Source organism: Aethina tumida, chromosome 1 (genome assembly GCF_024364675.1).
Source record: "Aethina tumida isolate Nest 87 chromosome 1, icAetTumi1.1, whole genome shotgun sequence".
NCBI classification, from domain to species: domain Eukaryota; kingdom Metazoa; phylum Arthropoda; class Insecta; order Coleoptera; family Nitidulidae; genus Aethina; species Aethina tumida.
Genome location: NC_065435.1, coordinates 79,716,856 through 79,735,156, shown reverse-complemented (window position 1 = coordinate 79,735,156; position 18,301 = coordinate 79,716,856). Strand labels below are relative to the sequence as shown.

General features: G+C 36.4%; 1 protein-coding gene across 1 annotated transcript in view; it reads left to right on the top strand.

Moving 5' to 3' along the window:
• The window catches only part of LOC109598666 (histone-lysine N-methyltransferase MECOM-like), a 35,983-nt gene extending 25,309 nt beyond the window's left edge, over positions 1-10,674 (top strand). The window contains exons 3-7 of the mRNA XM_049961279.1: positions 2,994-3,116; positions 3,742-3,871; positions 7,230-7,332; positions 8,059-8,386; positions 8,454-10,674. Coding sequence (XP_049817236.1) covers positions 2,994-3,116; positions 3,742-3,871; positions 7,230-7,332; positions 8,059-8,386; positions 8,454-10,058 — 2,289 coding nt within the window. The 3' untranslated portion in view covers positions 10,059-10,674. The remainder of the gene's footprint in view (positions 1-2,993; positions 3,117-3,741; positions 3,872-7,229; positions 7,333-8,058; positions 8,387-8,453) is intronic.
• Positions 10,675-18,301: the final 7,627 nt, after the last annotated feature.

Sequence of the window (18,301 nt, the reverse complement as noted above, 5' to 3'; positions counted from 1 at the left end):
AAAATACTCCCACAAAGAACATTTCCGCTTGAATTGTCGTTTAACACAGTCGATTCGTGTTCCGGAGTAGAAAATTAATAAACGCGATTTTCCCCCGTCGAAATTTCCATCCGGGTAAATTGTGCATGAGGAAAACCTCACCGGTTTGAGATGTTGGGGGTCGGAAGCCGTTCAATCTCAAGTTATCTTAAAGTTATTTCCTAGATGTCAAAACAAGAGGTAGATAATTGATCATATAAGACTCCGAGAACGATCTTATCCCTCCGGAACGGCGGACGGACGGGAAGGAGAGACGACGAAAGGTCAAACTGCCATCAATGGCAGCTGTCTCTCTGATATACGAGCTAATAACTGTAATAACTGCAGCGACACATTGATAATAACGATCTTAACCCCTACAACGCCCCCTTCAATTACAATTTCGTCCCAGTTCGACGATAATTAACACCATGTCAATCTGTTGCCAAAGTTATCTTTCTCTTAAGGATTTCACATGTATCATCCCAATTAGAAAACATACAAATTTTTTTCGACAGACTGACCATTTCGCACACATAAACCTTGAACAATAGTGTCTCGGAAAAAGCATAATTCGGTGACAGTTGATAACAAAAAACTCCAGTATCGTTAACAGAAGATAATAACAGGCAAAAGTTTGTATATTGTTCCGTTGTTGAGTCGGATTCTTGTATTCAAATCGACTCATGACATTTCACACCTTGAGAGAGATATTATCTCCCTGTTTGGGACCGTTTCCACAATTGTGGACTGACCGCCGCTGCAAAAACGATTTATTTTCCAACATTCGACATCTACGAGTGTCATTGTCATTAATTTCGAACGTCCCGAGATAATAACGTTATCAATGGAGCGGTTACAGGTTCTCAGAATCTGTATCGCTTATTTCTAGTAAATATTTACCTATGTTGTTACTGAATATTTTTTATGAATGATTTTGTTGGCTTTTATCCAAGAAACCATAATAACCTATTTGTAAACCGTATCTAGTCAGTCCTAATAATAAATAGATTAGATAGATTTCGTCGAGATAATTCGGCCCCATAAAAAGCGATAACTTATCAATGTTCGAGAAGAGAATCGAAAAGTCTGTGGCAAATTTGCCGCGCAATTTCCCCCGTCTCGCTGGCTCGAACCGGGGAAAACTTCCACTTCGAAATAATTAATAAGTTAGTCATTTTGTATGCCGTTACGCTCCTGAGAAAAACCGAATACAAATACGGAACTGAACCCGCGGGATCAATCTTTAAAAAAACTTCCATGCGGCGTAAGTAATTACAGAGCAAACTTCCCGGAGACAAATGTCCGGGCAATTAACCCTGCAGGGTCGAAAAGGGATGCGATGCGAACATAAAAAATTGCTGCAGCGTCATGTTGAACCCTGTCGTTAATGTTTTGTGATGCAACACATGTATGTATTTATTATCAGTGTGCGGATTCTGACAGTTTTCGAATTATAAATTCCCTTATTTATCATTCAAATAAAATTTAATCCCATTTTACGAATTACTGAAAGTGATAAGTTACATTGTTGGACACTTGAGGTAATTTCGCGTGATGTTTACACCCTTTGGCTCCCGTGTGTTGCCACCTAATTTATTCAATAACCGTCTCAAATATGTGAACAACCCTTTAAATCAATATAAACCTTTTTAAAAAATTCCCGTTGCCAAAACACTCAACATCCTTCTTAAATCATCAATGGTCCTTTCGAAAAGTGTTTACTCAACCCGAATTAATACGATGCGGTGGCGAAAAAACTTGATAGAGACGCAACCGAAATCGGTTTACTTGCACTCGAACGCGTAGAGGCCTACTTATCAATTGAAACGGTTCTGAAGGTGTCAATTCGTGGAATCTTCGACAATTGGATTGGCACTTTCAATTACATCAATGAATGAATATTACTACATCTGGACACCACCTTTGTCAATTTTATGAAATCTCACGTTATTCCATAGTTTTTCTTAATTTATTTTATTTATTTTTTTGTTTAGAATAGTAATGCGAAAAGCTGAGGAGAACTTTTTCTGATTTTGTTCTGTGTTAATCCGCCACTAAAGCGTTTCAGTGAAAGTCGAATAGATACATCATCCCTGTCATCCGCCCATAATTCATTCACTCGCTCATTCATCCGATAGTTACAATACCCTTGGGACATTCAAAACATTTTACAACCAAATTTCGGCAATATTAAAAAGGCCACTGTGATGCTACCGTTTTACCTACCCGATCCTTAGAATGTGTTCATCGGGGACGTAGTTCAGTTTACGTCTTCACAGTCTAAAGTGCGACGGATGAGAATAAGTGATCATGGAGCGGTTGACACCTCTGTGAGGAGCCGCCCGCTGCGATCTAAAGTGACACGGACACGTTAAAGCTTCTAAAGCCTCGAAACGGGGGTTTTAGACATGTTCACTCGTCCCACGAGGGTCCTTTGAAAAAGCCATCCGACACAAATCCCCTGTCGGACAGATTAACACATCAAAACTACTCTTCCGATTATTCAATTTTATCTTAAATATTTTCGTGTTTTTTATATATATTTTATTAATATATTTATGTATTTTAATTTGTAACGCAACATTTGCACAACAATGTTGTAGCGCCACCTGCTTTAAAAAGGTAGAACAGTAACACAAAGAATAGGACGTTCGCAGGTGGTCTCCGCTATTTCAGCTACTTTTACACAGATGTCGCGACACGTTTCGCGCCTTCTAATTAATTTTTCCTATATTTTATGGGTGTTTAATCGTCTAATTATACAAGTATCAATTAAGGATTCGGGTCGTGTTACGAGGGTGGGAAACAAGGGTGTGCGGTCGGAAGCCCCTCTCAATTTGCGACGCAGAGAATGATCTATTAACACTTGTGACCCCTCAAATGTTTTTAATTTTTTCAATATTAAACCATAATTTAAAATTGAATAAAAATTAGATTGCCTCTCTTAATTCAAAATCAAATGATTTTTTTAGGTGATAGCTGGTACGGAATGCAAAGGATGGTTTGATGCGTCGTTGGACCACCAAAATTGGCTAAAACTAATTAAAACCAGTCAATTTAAGCCCAATATGAGATACTACTTAGAAGGGGGAAAGGTAAATACAACAAATAGTATTTTAATATTAAATTTAATTCACAGTTAAAGTACACCAAAATTCAAACTGTCTTTTGTCGTCATCGTCAACGATCATAAATTAATAATCAAGTGTTTGTGTTTGAACACGCAAGCCAACTGTGAAATGTATTAGATTCTTTATTAGGTCTATATGTTTGACCAGATCATCAATAATCTGGTATAATGTATTTTTTTGAAGTCATTAATTTAACGTCCTCTGGTAAATAATGCAATTCGACGTTTTGATAACTTGCCTGTCAATTCATCGATCAATTTTTATTGATTGTAAATAAAGCATGTAACTAAATGACAATAATTTTTTGTTTAATCTTGTCTATATATATATATATATATATATATATATATATATATATATATATATATATATGTATAATTAATCTGATAAAAAATAATTTGTTTTTCTTTCTTAAAATATAATATTAAATTTATTGAATGATTTAAATTTTAAAAATAGTTAAAGATAAACACGGAATCCAATAGATAATAAATGACTCTTCCCAGAAGTTGTCAGTTTGTTTGCGCAACGATAAATAAAATAAAAAGTGATAAGATTTCATTGAATTCATTGATTTGCAACGTTTTAGCTATGGTACGAGTCGTGTGTGGACATCCCTCAAGGATCCGAACTGGTACTGGGGCGCAGAGATCCACTGAACTTGCCTGAGATGCTCGTCGATTGTAACTCAGCAGACGAGCGATCTGACCGAGAAACAGGTAATAAAATCAAATAATGTTTATTTTTTATCCGTTGCGACTGGGTCAGGTGTGTCTGCAGACCATCTGCTTCAAATCCACCCCTCCGTAATTATAAAATTATTCATCGGACAGTCAAAAACAAAGCCATATGGCACGTGATATCGCTAACATCTCTACACAAGAGACGGAAGCAGATGAAAATCACAATAATTTAATTCGGTGGCGTATTAGCGAGTTAACTGCCGCAGCAGTTCCGTTATCGAAACCATCCGAATTAATCTCGAAAGTCAAGTCCTGGGAATCGAAAAACGAGATGTATTACAACTGTAAAATGGGGTAGATGATATCTGAAATTTGTTTGCTTGAACGCGCAGCTGGACGCAAATCCGATTTGTTCGGAACCTCGATTCGTCACCTACCCGATGACAATAAAAAAATCATATTTGCACCGCCGTCCCTAATGGGGCTGTTGGGCGTGCGGATTTTTATTGCCCCGATTTTTAATGTGCGGTGGGACTGCTACTGCGATAACAACACAAATTGATTTCTGCGAGGGTTGATCTGATATCTCAATCACTAATCCACGTAATATATTCATTTTGGTAGTTTTATTTATTTGTGTAAAAAATCAATATTCTAGTTGGCTAGAATGAAGAAAAAATAGTGTTACGTTGAACCGGTGAGACGTTTGAAATTAACAACCCGTAAATTTAGTAGAAAAAAAATCGGTCTAATTTGGTTTTTCCTACGCTACACCGTAACTAATTTCAAGTGACCGCAAAGTGGCGGTTTCCCGTCGGGTCGTCAAGACGCTAGATTGTTTCGATTGTCTTGTAAAAGTAATTTGGAGGGCGCGTGGATAAACAATTGGGTGCGCGCGACAATAGGGAGGTCACGTGGCCGGATCCGTGTCGGGATTAACACGCTCGTTGCTGGAACCCTTTTTTCCTCCGATGGAGATGTCATGGGTTATTTATGGTCCATTGTCGTAGTGGCGAAGGGACAGATGCACGCGGGAGTCATGGATTTTTGCGTCACATTACGAGATAAACAGGACTAAATTATTTTGTTTGGGCGGTAACACCCTGATTGATGACTGCATAACCCTTTTAACTCCTATCGAGGGGAATTACAAGCCACTTTTTGATAATGAAACCATCTAATAAAACTGGATGAAATGCACACAAATAAATCCAGCAACTCGATAAATAATTAATAAACAGAAGAAAAAGAAGAAGAAGAAGAAGAGGGACAAGCACACGTATGTGATTTTTTGGTGATTTGCCCGCGTAAATACCGGAAGTGGCGGACAACCGTATCCGGCATCTGGTGATGTTGTACTTTTTAACTTCACTTGACACGTTAATTGACGCGATTCGGGGGGTTGATTTTATTTAATAGACAGGATACCGATCACGAGGGTAGGTCCACACATCGAAATCAAAATAACGTGCGCAACCGACGAACAGGTCAACTGACCAATTAACTCAATGAATCACATCGAACTATTGAATTGACTTTGTTGAAAAGGCAAAACAATGTATTAACGAATCGAAGGATTTAGGGTAATTTGGGTAAACTAAATACGAAAACAATACTCAATTTTCCATGGCGTTACTTAAATTTCCAAAGAGAGTGAATGAGATTTAGAAGCAGATATTTTTACACTTTCTAATTGAATAAACTATAGATTAAAATGCGAATGTTATGTATGTTTGTTGTAGAAAAAAAAATAATAGAAACGAAAATTATCAAATCGTTCTCTCATTAGCTGTAACTCGAAACTAGTGGCATAATTTAAAGAAATATTTTTTATCTGGATTGGACTTTAGTTTAAATAAAATCATGAACAAGAAAACACAAATACCCCACCTATTCTGTAAAAATGTGAAAAAATTTTGTTGACGTATGGTACCAAATTTCCGAGTACCATAGAGACACTATGTAGTTTTATTTATCTCACTTGAATGATATTTTTATTCTCCATTCAACACTATATGATGGTTAAAATTTAGTGAGTAGATACAAAGTCACGAGAGAGTCTTTTAGTTTGATAAATTAAAAAAATGATATTCGTCCTATTCCAAATGAAATATATATCTTTCATGTCAATATTTACACAGCGGAAGACAGTTTTAGTGTCTCGTTTTCTTCTGAATTTGCTGGAAGTGCTGTTAATTGTATAATTATCTATCTAAATCAAAATTATGATACAATACATTGCCCAAAGTTTTGCCAAACATTGATGTGAACGAAAATGAATATTAGCGAAAATTAAAAGTTTTCGACCATATGACAATTTTCACACAACCAAACAGCAACTTCAGCCGACTCGAACCGACGACAGTTGTTCATAAGTCGCGGACCGACTTCAGTTCTGCTTCAGCTCGTATCACAGGTGTTTTACTTGCAAGTAAAGCACCATCAGAGCACCATAAGGTACCTGAAACTACCCGGAACAATTGTAACTGCCCCAAAACATCGTGGGAAATTATAACCCGTTTTTTTATTGTCCATAAAGGTAGTTATTAATATGGAGAAGCCACGGTTTGATGGGTGTGAAAACTGTGTACTTTTTATGATGATTCAATTATGGAAAGTTTGTTTATTTTTTATTATTTAAATTATCTTATTGTTATGACTTGAAAATCCATTTTAGTGAATTTTTATTAATATTATTATTATAGTTGTTGGTAAAGATTATGGCATTCGTTATTATTATTATTTGTAATGATTTACAACTTAACTCTGGTAAAGTTGATTAAGTGTGACTTGATATTTAATTTTGTCGCATAATTTTGAGAAACCTGAATTTTCATTTCTACCAATTTTTCTAAATAGTTATATATTATATTTTTAAAAAACAGTTAATATTTAATTTTATCGCATATTTTTGAAAAACCTGAATTTTCATCCCAACCAATCTTTCTAAATGGTTATATTTATATTCTTTTTTTTTGTGTGTAAATGAGAGGAGAATACACACAAACCTATTAAAAAGTGGCAGTGAAAACCGTTAAAACATAAAAAACATGAATCAGTTATCAATCAGTTGTACAGTGTCCGTTTCCGCGGAAGTCATCCCCACCACAATAGGACACAATTCACATGGGGTTAATAAAATCATATCGCGTTTGGGTGACGTTTGCCCTTTGGCCCTCTCTTTTCCACCCTCTGAATTGAAGGAGGAAGACCAGTGTGCGACACGGGGGTGCACTTGGTCGTGAGGTTTACGTGCAATCCACTAGTCCGGTATTGTTTAGTTTTATACCACCAACCTGTGGAGTAACATCCAAATTGTGAACTGTGGGTGGATGAATTTTTTGATTTGCGATTGAAAATGGAGGATGATATATTAATGATTGGCTTGTTGCAGCTTCTCAGCATAGTGGAACAGTAGATGAAAGAGAGGAGGATGAAGAGGATGACCACGAGATAAGGTGCAACGTTTGCGAACAACCCTTTACCGATGTTGACAAGTGAGTTCTTACTTTTGATTTTGAAATTTTGATTTGTTGAATAATTGTTTTGACGGTAGAAAATTGTTAATATCGATCGATTTTGATGTTGTTCATTTTCTAAACAAATATGTCTAATTATTAATTGCTACGCTACACAGTGGCTACGTAACCGCCCACTATCAAATATGCATTAAGTCGTTATTATAAAAAATACTAATTTTCGAGTCGGACAACAAATTTCCGTCGAGCAAACATCGCGGGTCAAATGAAATGTTTACCGTTCAGAGCTTTATAAATATTAAATCCGTACGCGGTGGAAGCATCACGTCAGCCCTTCGTTCGAAACGCCGTTTTCATATTTTTTTATTTGCCGATCAAGTGATCAGATAAGAGTATATTATTACTAATTAAATAGCCGAGCGCCGCGACGCCGCGCCGTTACAGTGGCGTATCATTTGAAAAAATACTAGTGTATTCCACTATCGATGATGCCATGAATATTTGATGACTGGAAAAACAATTTTCTAGTGTTTCAGGCGTTGTTGTTCGATTAATCATCACTTGGTCGGCGAAGCAATTAATAAATTATGTATTTTTCACACGATATACATGTATTAATGTCAGGTGACCCGTTTCACATGGCCCTTCATAATTTAGTATGATGGATTATAGAAGTACCCGACAACTGATTGCTACGCTCGCTCACCCCAAAACATACACTCCTAAACAGTAAATTTCTTTTAGGTGCGACGAACATTTGATTTCGAAACACAACTATAGACGGGACGAATATCGCTGCGATTTGTGTCCAAAGGCCTACTCGTTTCGACCCTATTTGCTCAAACACAGAGCCGTGCAGCACGGCGAAACCAGAAAGTATCACTGCGAGAATTGCCCGAAGGTCTTCACCGATCCAAGCAACCTCCAGAGGCACATCAGGTCGCACCACGTTGGCGCTAGATCTCACGCCTGTCCTGAGTGCGGCAAAACCTTTGCCACCTCGTCGGGATTGAAGCAGCACACTCACATACACTCATCTGTGAAGCCCTTTCAATGCGAAGTATGTTTTAAAGTAAGTAACTTTTTTTCCCACCGATTAATTGATAAATTAATTAATTAATTAATATTTATTATTTCAGGCTTACACTCAATTCTCCAATTTATGCAGACATAAGCGAATGCACGCCGATTGCCGTATGCAGATAAAGTGTGTAAAGTGCTCCAACTCCTTCTCGACGGTCACGTCATTGTCGAAACACAAACGTTTTTGTGATTCGACGGCCACAGCTCAAACGCTGACGACCTCGCCGCAGTTGCCTTGTCAACAAATGGTCAGCAACAATCCGTTCTCGATGTACCGACCACCGTGTCCTCTGCCCTTTTTCCCCTCAGCGTTCCAATATCCGCCGCAGATGTTCTCGCATTCGAATGCTGCAGCGGCTGCCTTCTTGAATCCGTTGTATTTTAATACGTTGTCGAAGCTCAAAGCGGATGGACAACAGGAACAACAGAATAAGATTAGAACTGTTAGTCCGGAGAGGTTCAGTCCTGTAAAGGACAGACTGACTCCTCCGAGAATGGGGAACGTGCAGACGAAAATTAGTCCCCCGACAGCTGAGGAGGCGAATTTGACACCGTCTCCTGCCAGGCCTGTCGCTCTACCACATCCCAGAGAGATCAACTTGCAAACTTCCGATGAAGAAGAGCATCCCAAAGATTTGACCAAAGACAGACCGCAATCGTCCAGTAGTGAAGAAGGTGAACAGCCTTTGGACTTGAGTTGCGGTTGGAAAAAGGCAAAAAGTCCCGTACAGGACAAAACCCCAACAAAGTTCGAAGAACCGAGGTCCAGAACACCTCCGAACACACCCAAAGAGGAAAAGATTGAGGTGGTGGAAGTGGAGGAGGAAAAAAAATCTCCTACCGATACAATCTCGATGAATCCACCGATGGCATACCCGAGACCAATTCACCCCATGATGTTGGAAATGTACAGACCAAACTTTCCAAACTATCCCACCCAAAATAACGATCGGTTGTTCTCGCCGTTCAACCATCGTTTTCAATACATGAACCCGATAACGCCACAAAGGAATTTCGATTTGTTGAGGCCCGGCCTTCAGAATTTGGGGGGTGTGCGCGGTTTTCCGGACGTGTTGCCGTCGCAGACCCAGGGCAAAATGAAGGACAGGTACGCCTGTAAGTTTTGCGGTAAAGTTTTTCCCAGGTCGGCTAATCTAACGCGCCATTTAAGGACTCACACCGGAGAGCAACCTTATAAATGTCGGTACTGTGAACGGTCCTTCAGCATCTCCAGTAATCTGCAGAGGCACGTACGAAACATTCACAACAAGGAGAAGCCGTTCAAGTGTCCCTTGTGTGAACGATGTTTCGGACAGCAAACCAATTTGGACAGACATCTCAAGAAGCACGAGGCTGACGATGGCAACGGAGTTGTGGCGGTTGCGGACTCGCCGGGGAGTAGCAACGAAAATGAGAGGGAGGATGCCTGTTTCGACGAAATCAGGAGTTTTATGGGGAAAGTAACTTACGGCGGACAGGAGATTTATAATCAGACTTCTTTATACACTCCGACACATCACGACATCGACGTTGTAGGGAAGGATGACGAAGACGAGGAAAGATTTTCGAAGAGTCCGGAAGATTTCTCGCCCAAAAAGCTGAAGGTGGATCGTGAAGAGATTCTAAATAATAACGACCAGACAATAGAAATTACTACTTAGTGATATTCATAAATGCAATTTTTCGGTCGAAGTTGTCACTGTGTTACTCTTCAATATCAATTAGGATTAGGCATAGCTATTTATTGTATATAGATACTCTCTTGTTTTATCTACAAGTTTTGTAAAGTTCCTACACAAGTTTTGTCAATTTTTCCAATCCATTTCAACGCACGTTTACTCTACATATTGCACAATGTTTTTAAACTTAGCTACTAGTTTTTCAAATGTACTTAAGCGCAATTGTCTATGTATATATTTAAAAATTTGAAAAAAAAGCGTGTGGTCATTTTTAGGAAGGATTTGTATATATTAGATGAATAATTTGTTGAATTGGTACAAGCATGAGTTTTAATTCGTAAATCGGATGATTTATTTCCAACTCGGATCCAGCCAAAGTTTATTTTAGAAATTATGTTTTTTATACAAAATTTTTTATGTTTCAGTTTTGATTTTGTCAAATTTTATTTTGTATAAAGTCTGTCTTAAGTTTGTAGTGTTGAACGTACTAGAGGATAGTTTATTCATTAACATTTCGAGTTTACACTCTATGAATCATAATAAATTTAGAATTAACAACACTGACCGTAAAAACAAATTAATAAAATTTATTACAGTAGTTGTGAGATTTATTTTGTTTATTTATACCTAACATCTTTGAGTGTACTTTCAAATGTCCGATTGACTCTTGTCTTTCATCTGTCTTTCATGTACTAGTAACAATAAGAGACATATTGATTGACTTATTATACGATTTGCCAAACCGAATCATGATTTTTTGCAAATTCAATTCACCGTTTAATTATCTGTCAATTTGTACATCCTTTGTAGAATTTTTTAAACAGGTAACACCGTGATATTTTTCAAACGGTTACGTAACCCGTCACATATTTGCGAATGATAAAAGTGTATCGGTAGCGCTGGTTTAATGATGTATGGTTAGTACCTATAGTTATGCAGTTTCCAACGTTGCCCAATCTGGCGTAGTTAACTCACCACCCAGATCGTCCACAGATAGGGCAACGTTAAAAAGCGACTCTCGCTTAAAGATATATTGAAATAGTGGTCAACCGTGTTGCGGAGAACGTCTTGTTCTCCGCTTTGGGACCGCTTTGAGATACGCACGCGGGCGGGGTGGGTGTAGTCACTTTCACTCGGTAGCTGTGCTCGAGTTCTACTTGCGTCACCAAGGACAAGTGCCTTAACACGCCCAATTGTGCTCGATTTTTTTCATAAATCTTTTCATTAAGAACAGTGATGCTGTTCAAAAATCCTAAATCTAAATGTATTTTTTTAACCTTTGATGTGCACTTTGTTTTACCCACCCCACCTATCGATTTTTTATTCATTTTGATAGAAATTCTAATTATTAGAAAAAATCAAATGTTTCTATTAAATAAAATATATTTTGGAAATTGATAATAATAATAATAATAATAATAATAATAATAATATTGATTGTTTGTTTAAAAGGATCTTTGTGAAAAAGAGTCTGGTTGGTGTTTGTTTTAAAGAAAAAATGTTTCCCACTCTTACTCTTACTTACAATACAAATGTATTCCTTCCCCAAAGTAGGATTCAGTATTGTTTAGATAATTGTTAAGTTTTACCGTGAAGCAGATACAATAAATAATTAAATAAATATACCACATCTGTTATCTATCTGTTTTACGGAATTGTAAATAAAATAACAATTAAAAACAACTCAATTAATTCGAACAATAAAATTAATAGCATTGCCCAACACAAAAGAAATCAGAAGAGTTGTTGAATGAAATCGTCCCGTATTGCAAAATATGTTTAATAATAAACGCTCGCTTATCCGGTTAAAAGGATAGAACTATATTTTTGACATTCGGAAGCAATGGAAAAAATCGTCCAAGGCCGCAAATTAAACACAATAGTAACAGATAAAATCAGACCCGGACGAAAAATGTGATAGATCGCCTAGCAATAAAAAGTAGTAAAATTTCGACCCGAAAATCGACCTTAAATCAAACACGACCTCATAATATCTCTGCGTCCATTGTGAAATTGTTTATGGTTGGTTGTGTTTGTGCTTTTTCTAAAATTCAGTGGGGCCATTTTTTCTGAAATCCAGAGCGGTTTGCGGAGAATCGGTTTCGTGACGATAGATGAAGAAACTGTGAATGGTGCAATCGGTGTTTTTCGTAGATTGGATTGCGGTTCGATAATGATAACTTACTGAATCGCTTGCAAATGTTGATGGATTACAAAAATTCGTTTTTCATAATTGCAACATTCCTGAAGATTATTTATTAAACTATTAGTTCATATGTAAATCAGATTAAACCATTTTCAATTTGACCAGCTAATTCAATTCTAATTCGAGAACGATTACCATCAAGTTTATATTATAAGACCCGTAGCTTGTAAAATGTGTTGAATTTTTAACGTTTATCGAAACACAGATCTTCAATCAAATTTATCTCGTTCATTTATTTATTGTTTTTTATTATGGTGGTTTATTCGAAAGTGGTTCGATTTAAAAAATTTTATGACAACATAAAACTAAACGCGGTTGTATAATTATTCCAACATATGTAAATAATATTGATAATTTGCTTATTTATTTTTCTTAATTGCTAAATTTTGGCAATAAAAAAAAGCAAAACGCAAAAATAAAATCAACAAAGCGTGCTGATTTATGATTTATCAACATTCATTTCATATTCATTAGCATTGTGATTTGTTATTATTTCGAGTGTGCCAATCAATCTGCGTACCTTTTTTATTTGTTACATATATTATAATACCGAACAAAAAAAAATTCACCGTCTCTTTTGCAGGTGACCCCAATTCTTTTTTCGGATCTTCAATCGGCATTGAATTAGCGGCTAGTTGGGACAAATAAAAAAAGTTCGTGTATGTCCTAGAGATGATTATTACTGAAATGGCATAATCTAATTAGGAGTAGCCCGAAAGCAAGTCTTTATTGCGATATCGGTTGCAGATTCTTAATTATATTTCTGAAGAAAGCAATCAATGTTTTCGACAAAATGAATGTGACACGTCCAGATTCATTATTATTTATTGCAAAGGATTAGATCATTTTAGTTTAGTGGTACTAATTTTAAGAAGCAATTTCGCAACAAATCATTTCAGTCCAGTTTTCACAAAGTCTTTAAATTAGCACTAATACATAAATCAGCCAAATTAACGTTGATCCTATAATTTGATTCTGTCGTGCAACATGTTATTTTATATGTGTGTAATTGCGAATTACAACTGTTGCATTTTGTATTGACATCTTAATAAAAAGCACAGACCTCCAAAAAATCTAATAACACACTCCGGAATGTGATAATCAATCTTGTCGGTTTAGAATTCCGTTGAAAGTTAATTATAATCGACGAACCGAACCGACGAATAATAAGATATCTCTTTTGGTGCACGGATCCGTTTTTATTTATTGTTCTTCACTGTCTAATTGGTCCAATCGAAATTAAGAACAAGAATAATTCGAAGGATTTTACTAAAAACATATACAGATATACATAAATTTTTGGTGCCGAAACAGTAAAAGGTAATCGGCAATCGGCAATCGGCAATCGGAATAAAGGTAAGGAATATCGCGTGGCCGCGACTCGTGTGGTTCGCGTGCCAAGCCGTTTGACCCACATTTTGACCCTTCACTGCGGTTGCTCGTGCATCACGCCTCCCATTCTTTACTGTTTGCCTCAAATCTCGCTCTTTTCCAAACGTTCTTCTCCCCCTTTTCCTTTATCTTCAACAAACTGTTACAGCTTGTTCGGAATTGTTTGCAAATTTGCATATGTTATTAACTGTCGCAATAAATATCGAAATAGAATTGGGATTTGAGAGTGTCGTTGCATCACGTGTTTGTGTGCCCAGCCCTAAAACCATCAAAGTCACATCGGCGCGCTGTACAGTACAAACACGCTTTATTACGACTGGTTTGTGCACAATGTCGATAAGACTGGTCCTTCTATCAGTTCCAGTCACGATCCGATCCGGTAATTATTCAGTTGTGCGGAATTTTGAAATTTGCTCCTATTTATTAACCATGACGTTGGAACTTTTGATTTATGTATTCCCTGCAACACATGCACTTTTCAAATTAATAAGTGATAACAAGTTATTAAATTCACGTCTTCTCTCCGTTTGTTTAAACGTTTTAAAACTTTTCCCGGAACAATGGGTGTTTTCATATGATATATGTAAAATAACTTTTACCTTGGCTAAATTGAAAGTGTCAGTTTTTCAGTATTGATACGATCATCTATTTGTTTTGTTTATTTTCGTTTGTATATTGGTAATAGCAACGAAGGTGAAGGTGGATGGTGTGACTGTTCAACCTTCTGCTGGCGGAAGACTGATTTTTTGCCAGCGTTGCTCTTGCGATATTTTAAATTTAATGTTGGACTTGAATTGGCACAACCAATTGCAACCTTGATTGCATTTGTATTTTACTTTTTAAGAAAATTATTAAAAATTAAATTCTATTTGAAAACTGTTCGTTCCTTTATTTACTTTTCAGTGCACAACGATTATGTTGGGTTTGGTCAGTGTTGTTGTCGTGTGGGTGGTTCGCAGCGATCCGGTTATTGCTCCTGCGACTCCTGCAAACCCGATGCAATATATTGCGACACGTGACCATTGTACACAAATTTTTATTATGCGTATCCACATATATGGCCCTTTATATGCTTGTTACGTTTTTGCAACGGTTGCAAGCGTAAAAACTGGTGTTTTGGTAGCGAATAAATTGCACTTAAGTAGTTGATAAGTTTGGAGAATTGGAACGTCGAGGGACTGTTATTAAATATTTCTGAGCGCATTGTGTGTTAATATTTCCATTGCTAAAACAAACACGAAATTACTGCTTATGAAATTTCGGTATAATTGAATTAAATCAGTTACGGGCTAAGGATGCTGATGCCAACACTCTATAATTACGAATTATTTTTCACTTTGTAAAAAAAACGCCGAAAGTCAAACTCGATCAATTGTGTTAATGGTCTACCATAAAATCGAACCAAATTGGACCAGTCAATGTGGCTAAATAATCGAGACCAATTTTCGATGTGTTAATAGATAATTTATGTAAATTTAATAATATAGGTCACATGCAGTTATTATTGTCGTTTAGTTCGTTCGCACCGAATGACAATTAAATCATGCAATCAAAATTGAAAAAAATCGTTTATCAAATTCGATAAATACGTATGTATATGTATGTTATGTTATTAGAAAAGCATTGTATTGTATTATAGAAAAGATACTAATTAATGATTGTCCTCGGGTTTGGACAACGCATTATCGATTGGCCAACTAAAACTAATAAAAAACCAGTTCATCCAAAAGGTGGTTAAGTAATTAGATCACACGAATGATACTCAACCAAGAACCATTATAATTTATGATTATCAACGCGTATAATTATGATATAGATCTCCTGTTCGAATACGAAAAACCGTTTTCCGTTGGTTTTCTGAATTTAATTGATTGGCAATTGCACAATAGATCGGTTGGCCGTTACTGGAGCCGTTACAAAAAACCCGATTGTCAATTAAGCGACACAATGAGGGTTTTGCAACCTAACGAACCAATTTATCGCAAAAAAATCATTGTAGGTGTGAAAGGCCGCGACGGAGTTGTATTATATTGTCCCTGCCCTCGAGTCTTGTGTATCGGTGGTATGTTTGTCTTTTTCGTGTTGCCTCATCGCGGAGAGCGTCGATAATTAAGAGGTGTGCTGCTGCTGCTGCTGCTACTGCCGCTGCTGCTGTTGCTGTTGCCGCTGCTGCTGTTGCTGTTGCCGCTGCTGTTACTGCTGCTGTTGCTGCCGCTATTGCGGCCTCATTTTTGAAAAACGGCGTCGACCAATCTTTATTCACTTTGAATTTGGTCTTAATTCATGACAAAATATGTACAATCCCTAATTAGCTATTAAATATTTAAATGAATCATGCCAATCAAATTGACGAACTTTGACGACTTTTTCATTATGCAACTACACGAGACTTTTTATTCTCTTGCATAACAATTAAGTCATGTTTGTCCCGGATAAAAACAATAAAAAATCCAATTATTCCAAATTAGTCGAACAAATAAATAAATCGATTTTTTTCCTTGACATCAGCTGCCCAATTAAAATATGTATCGGAGAGGCAAAAAAGCTGCTGGAAATGCACTTCCTAGAAGAAATTCATCGAATTATTATAAATTGTGATAATCGATTACGTCATCGATTAAAAACTAACGTCGATATCTTGCCCCAGTTTAGCAGTTCAGCGGCGCTGCATAAATTATAAGCGAGGAGTTTCATGAAGTGAAAATTGATCTGAAATTAATTAGTTGGTGGGGAATTAATAAGTCGCATGCTGTTTTCGGCCGGGCAGCTTTTTTCGTTGATTTGTTACGGTCGATTGCCGTCGTCATTTATTTTTACCAGTACATGAACATACTGGAAAGTAATTTGGATTTTGTTGTTTCACAATATGATCGATCTATTAGTTATATTTTATATATAGTTGTGGTTGGAAAATAATACTAAAGACGAAAAAAAAACTATTTTATAAAAAACAAAGCGATGTTTTAGCCCGCGCATTCGCCATTTTTTGTAAAACTCTTCCCCAGGATGGTTCCACCTTGTCGTGGTCCTGGGGCTCAGTACCGCTCCACAAGCCAGTGGTAGTGGGGAGCTAACGGATCCAACACCTGCAAGTCCAATCCATCCCCAGGAAGATCTCGGATTTTCCTCAGATTGGTCTTGTTCTTCCGAACCCAGTTGACAGGGGGCTGGCATCTTTGTCAGTCTCACGTCTTCTGGTTCAGTATACCCCGTATATACGCAAATATACGTTCCACATGCTAAACACTATGGCCATGATCTTCGGATCGGTGCCCGGAGAGGTTTCCCCTCTTTGCCCCCCCCCCAAAATAAAAAAAATGTAAAACTATTATATAATATTTTATATTATTATAAAAATAAAACACAATATTACATGAGAGTTTTATTCAAATTTACGGTTATTGGATTAACAAATTGTGCAGTTTCGTTGATATAAATCAGAATAACCACAGCACACAAAAGACACGCCAAAACAAACAGCAATACTAACACAAACGTTGGAATATCATTGTTCTTTATATCGTGTCCGTTCATTCCATAACTAATGTTCACTAAAGTACTTCGGTTCACTTTTTTTTCTTGCGATGTAACTGCTTTCATTGGAGATTGGAGGCTTCCATATTTTGTAAATTCCGTGATTTTGGGCATGTTGTGTGGCGATTGATTCAAAACTGAAATTGTTTCAACTAGTTTCTTGACCTTTATACTGTAACCATTAGATATCTTAGTTTGTTTTGAAGATTATTAGAATATTGTTTACCTGGTTAAATGCGATTAAATAAGTTATTCCTTAAAATATATTTAAGCGCACGTCAACAGTGACATTGTTATAAATTCTCACGATATGCTTATGTATTATTGAATATAGATATAAATACATCAATATGCTGGTTGACATTTCCTTTTGCGAGAATCTTTACAGGTCTTTAAACAGTCACATTTCCTAATACGCTTATTTTCTATATTCAGTCATAATATATTGTTCTCTCAAGACGACGATTTTATAAGGTTTTGCGATACGGTGTTCCAGTTTAAGGTTTTCTAACATACAATTAACATAAGTTCAAAACACTGCTAACAAAACTTGCTAATTTATCTACTACAAATATATAAATAATTAGTTAATTTATTTTGAAGAGATAACAGAAATTCAACATGAATTAGATTAAATAAATCAAACAAATTAAACACATAACATTATAACAAAATTGTATTATTAAAGATAAATTAAACTAAACCCATAAACTCACCAGATGGAAATTGATTAGTTTAATGTAAACATTGTACAATAATATTAATTAAAAAACTAATGATATGATATGAAAATCTAGTTCAACATCCTGTTAAATCGTCGATAATCAAATCCCAATTTAGCGTGAATTGTGCAAAGAACAATAATAACAGTGGCGATTAACGATTAAATTCCCCGCCTTGCATCGATTATCGATGGAATGCACACATCATTAAATTTAATAGTTCAACGTTAAATTGTTGCGAGCGTGTTTTACGTTTCGCATTGTATTATTTTAGAATAAAATTATTAATTGTGCCATTGTGCCCGCACAAAGATTGAATTACGATCGGAATAATAGAAATTTAGAAAAGTAGGTAAAGGTTATCGGATTTT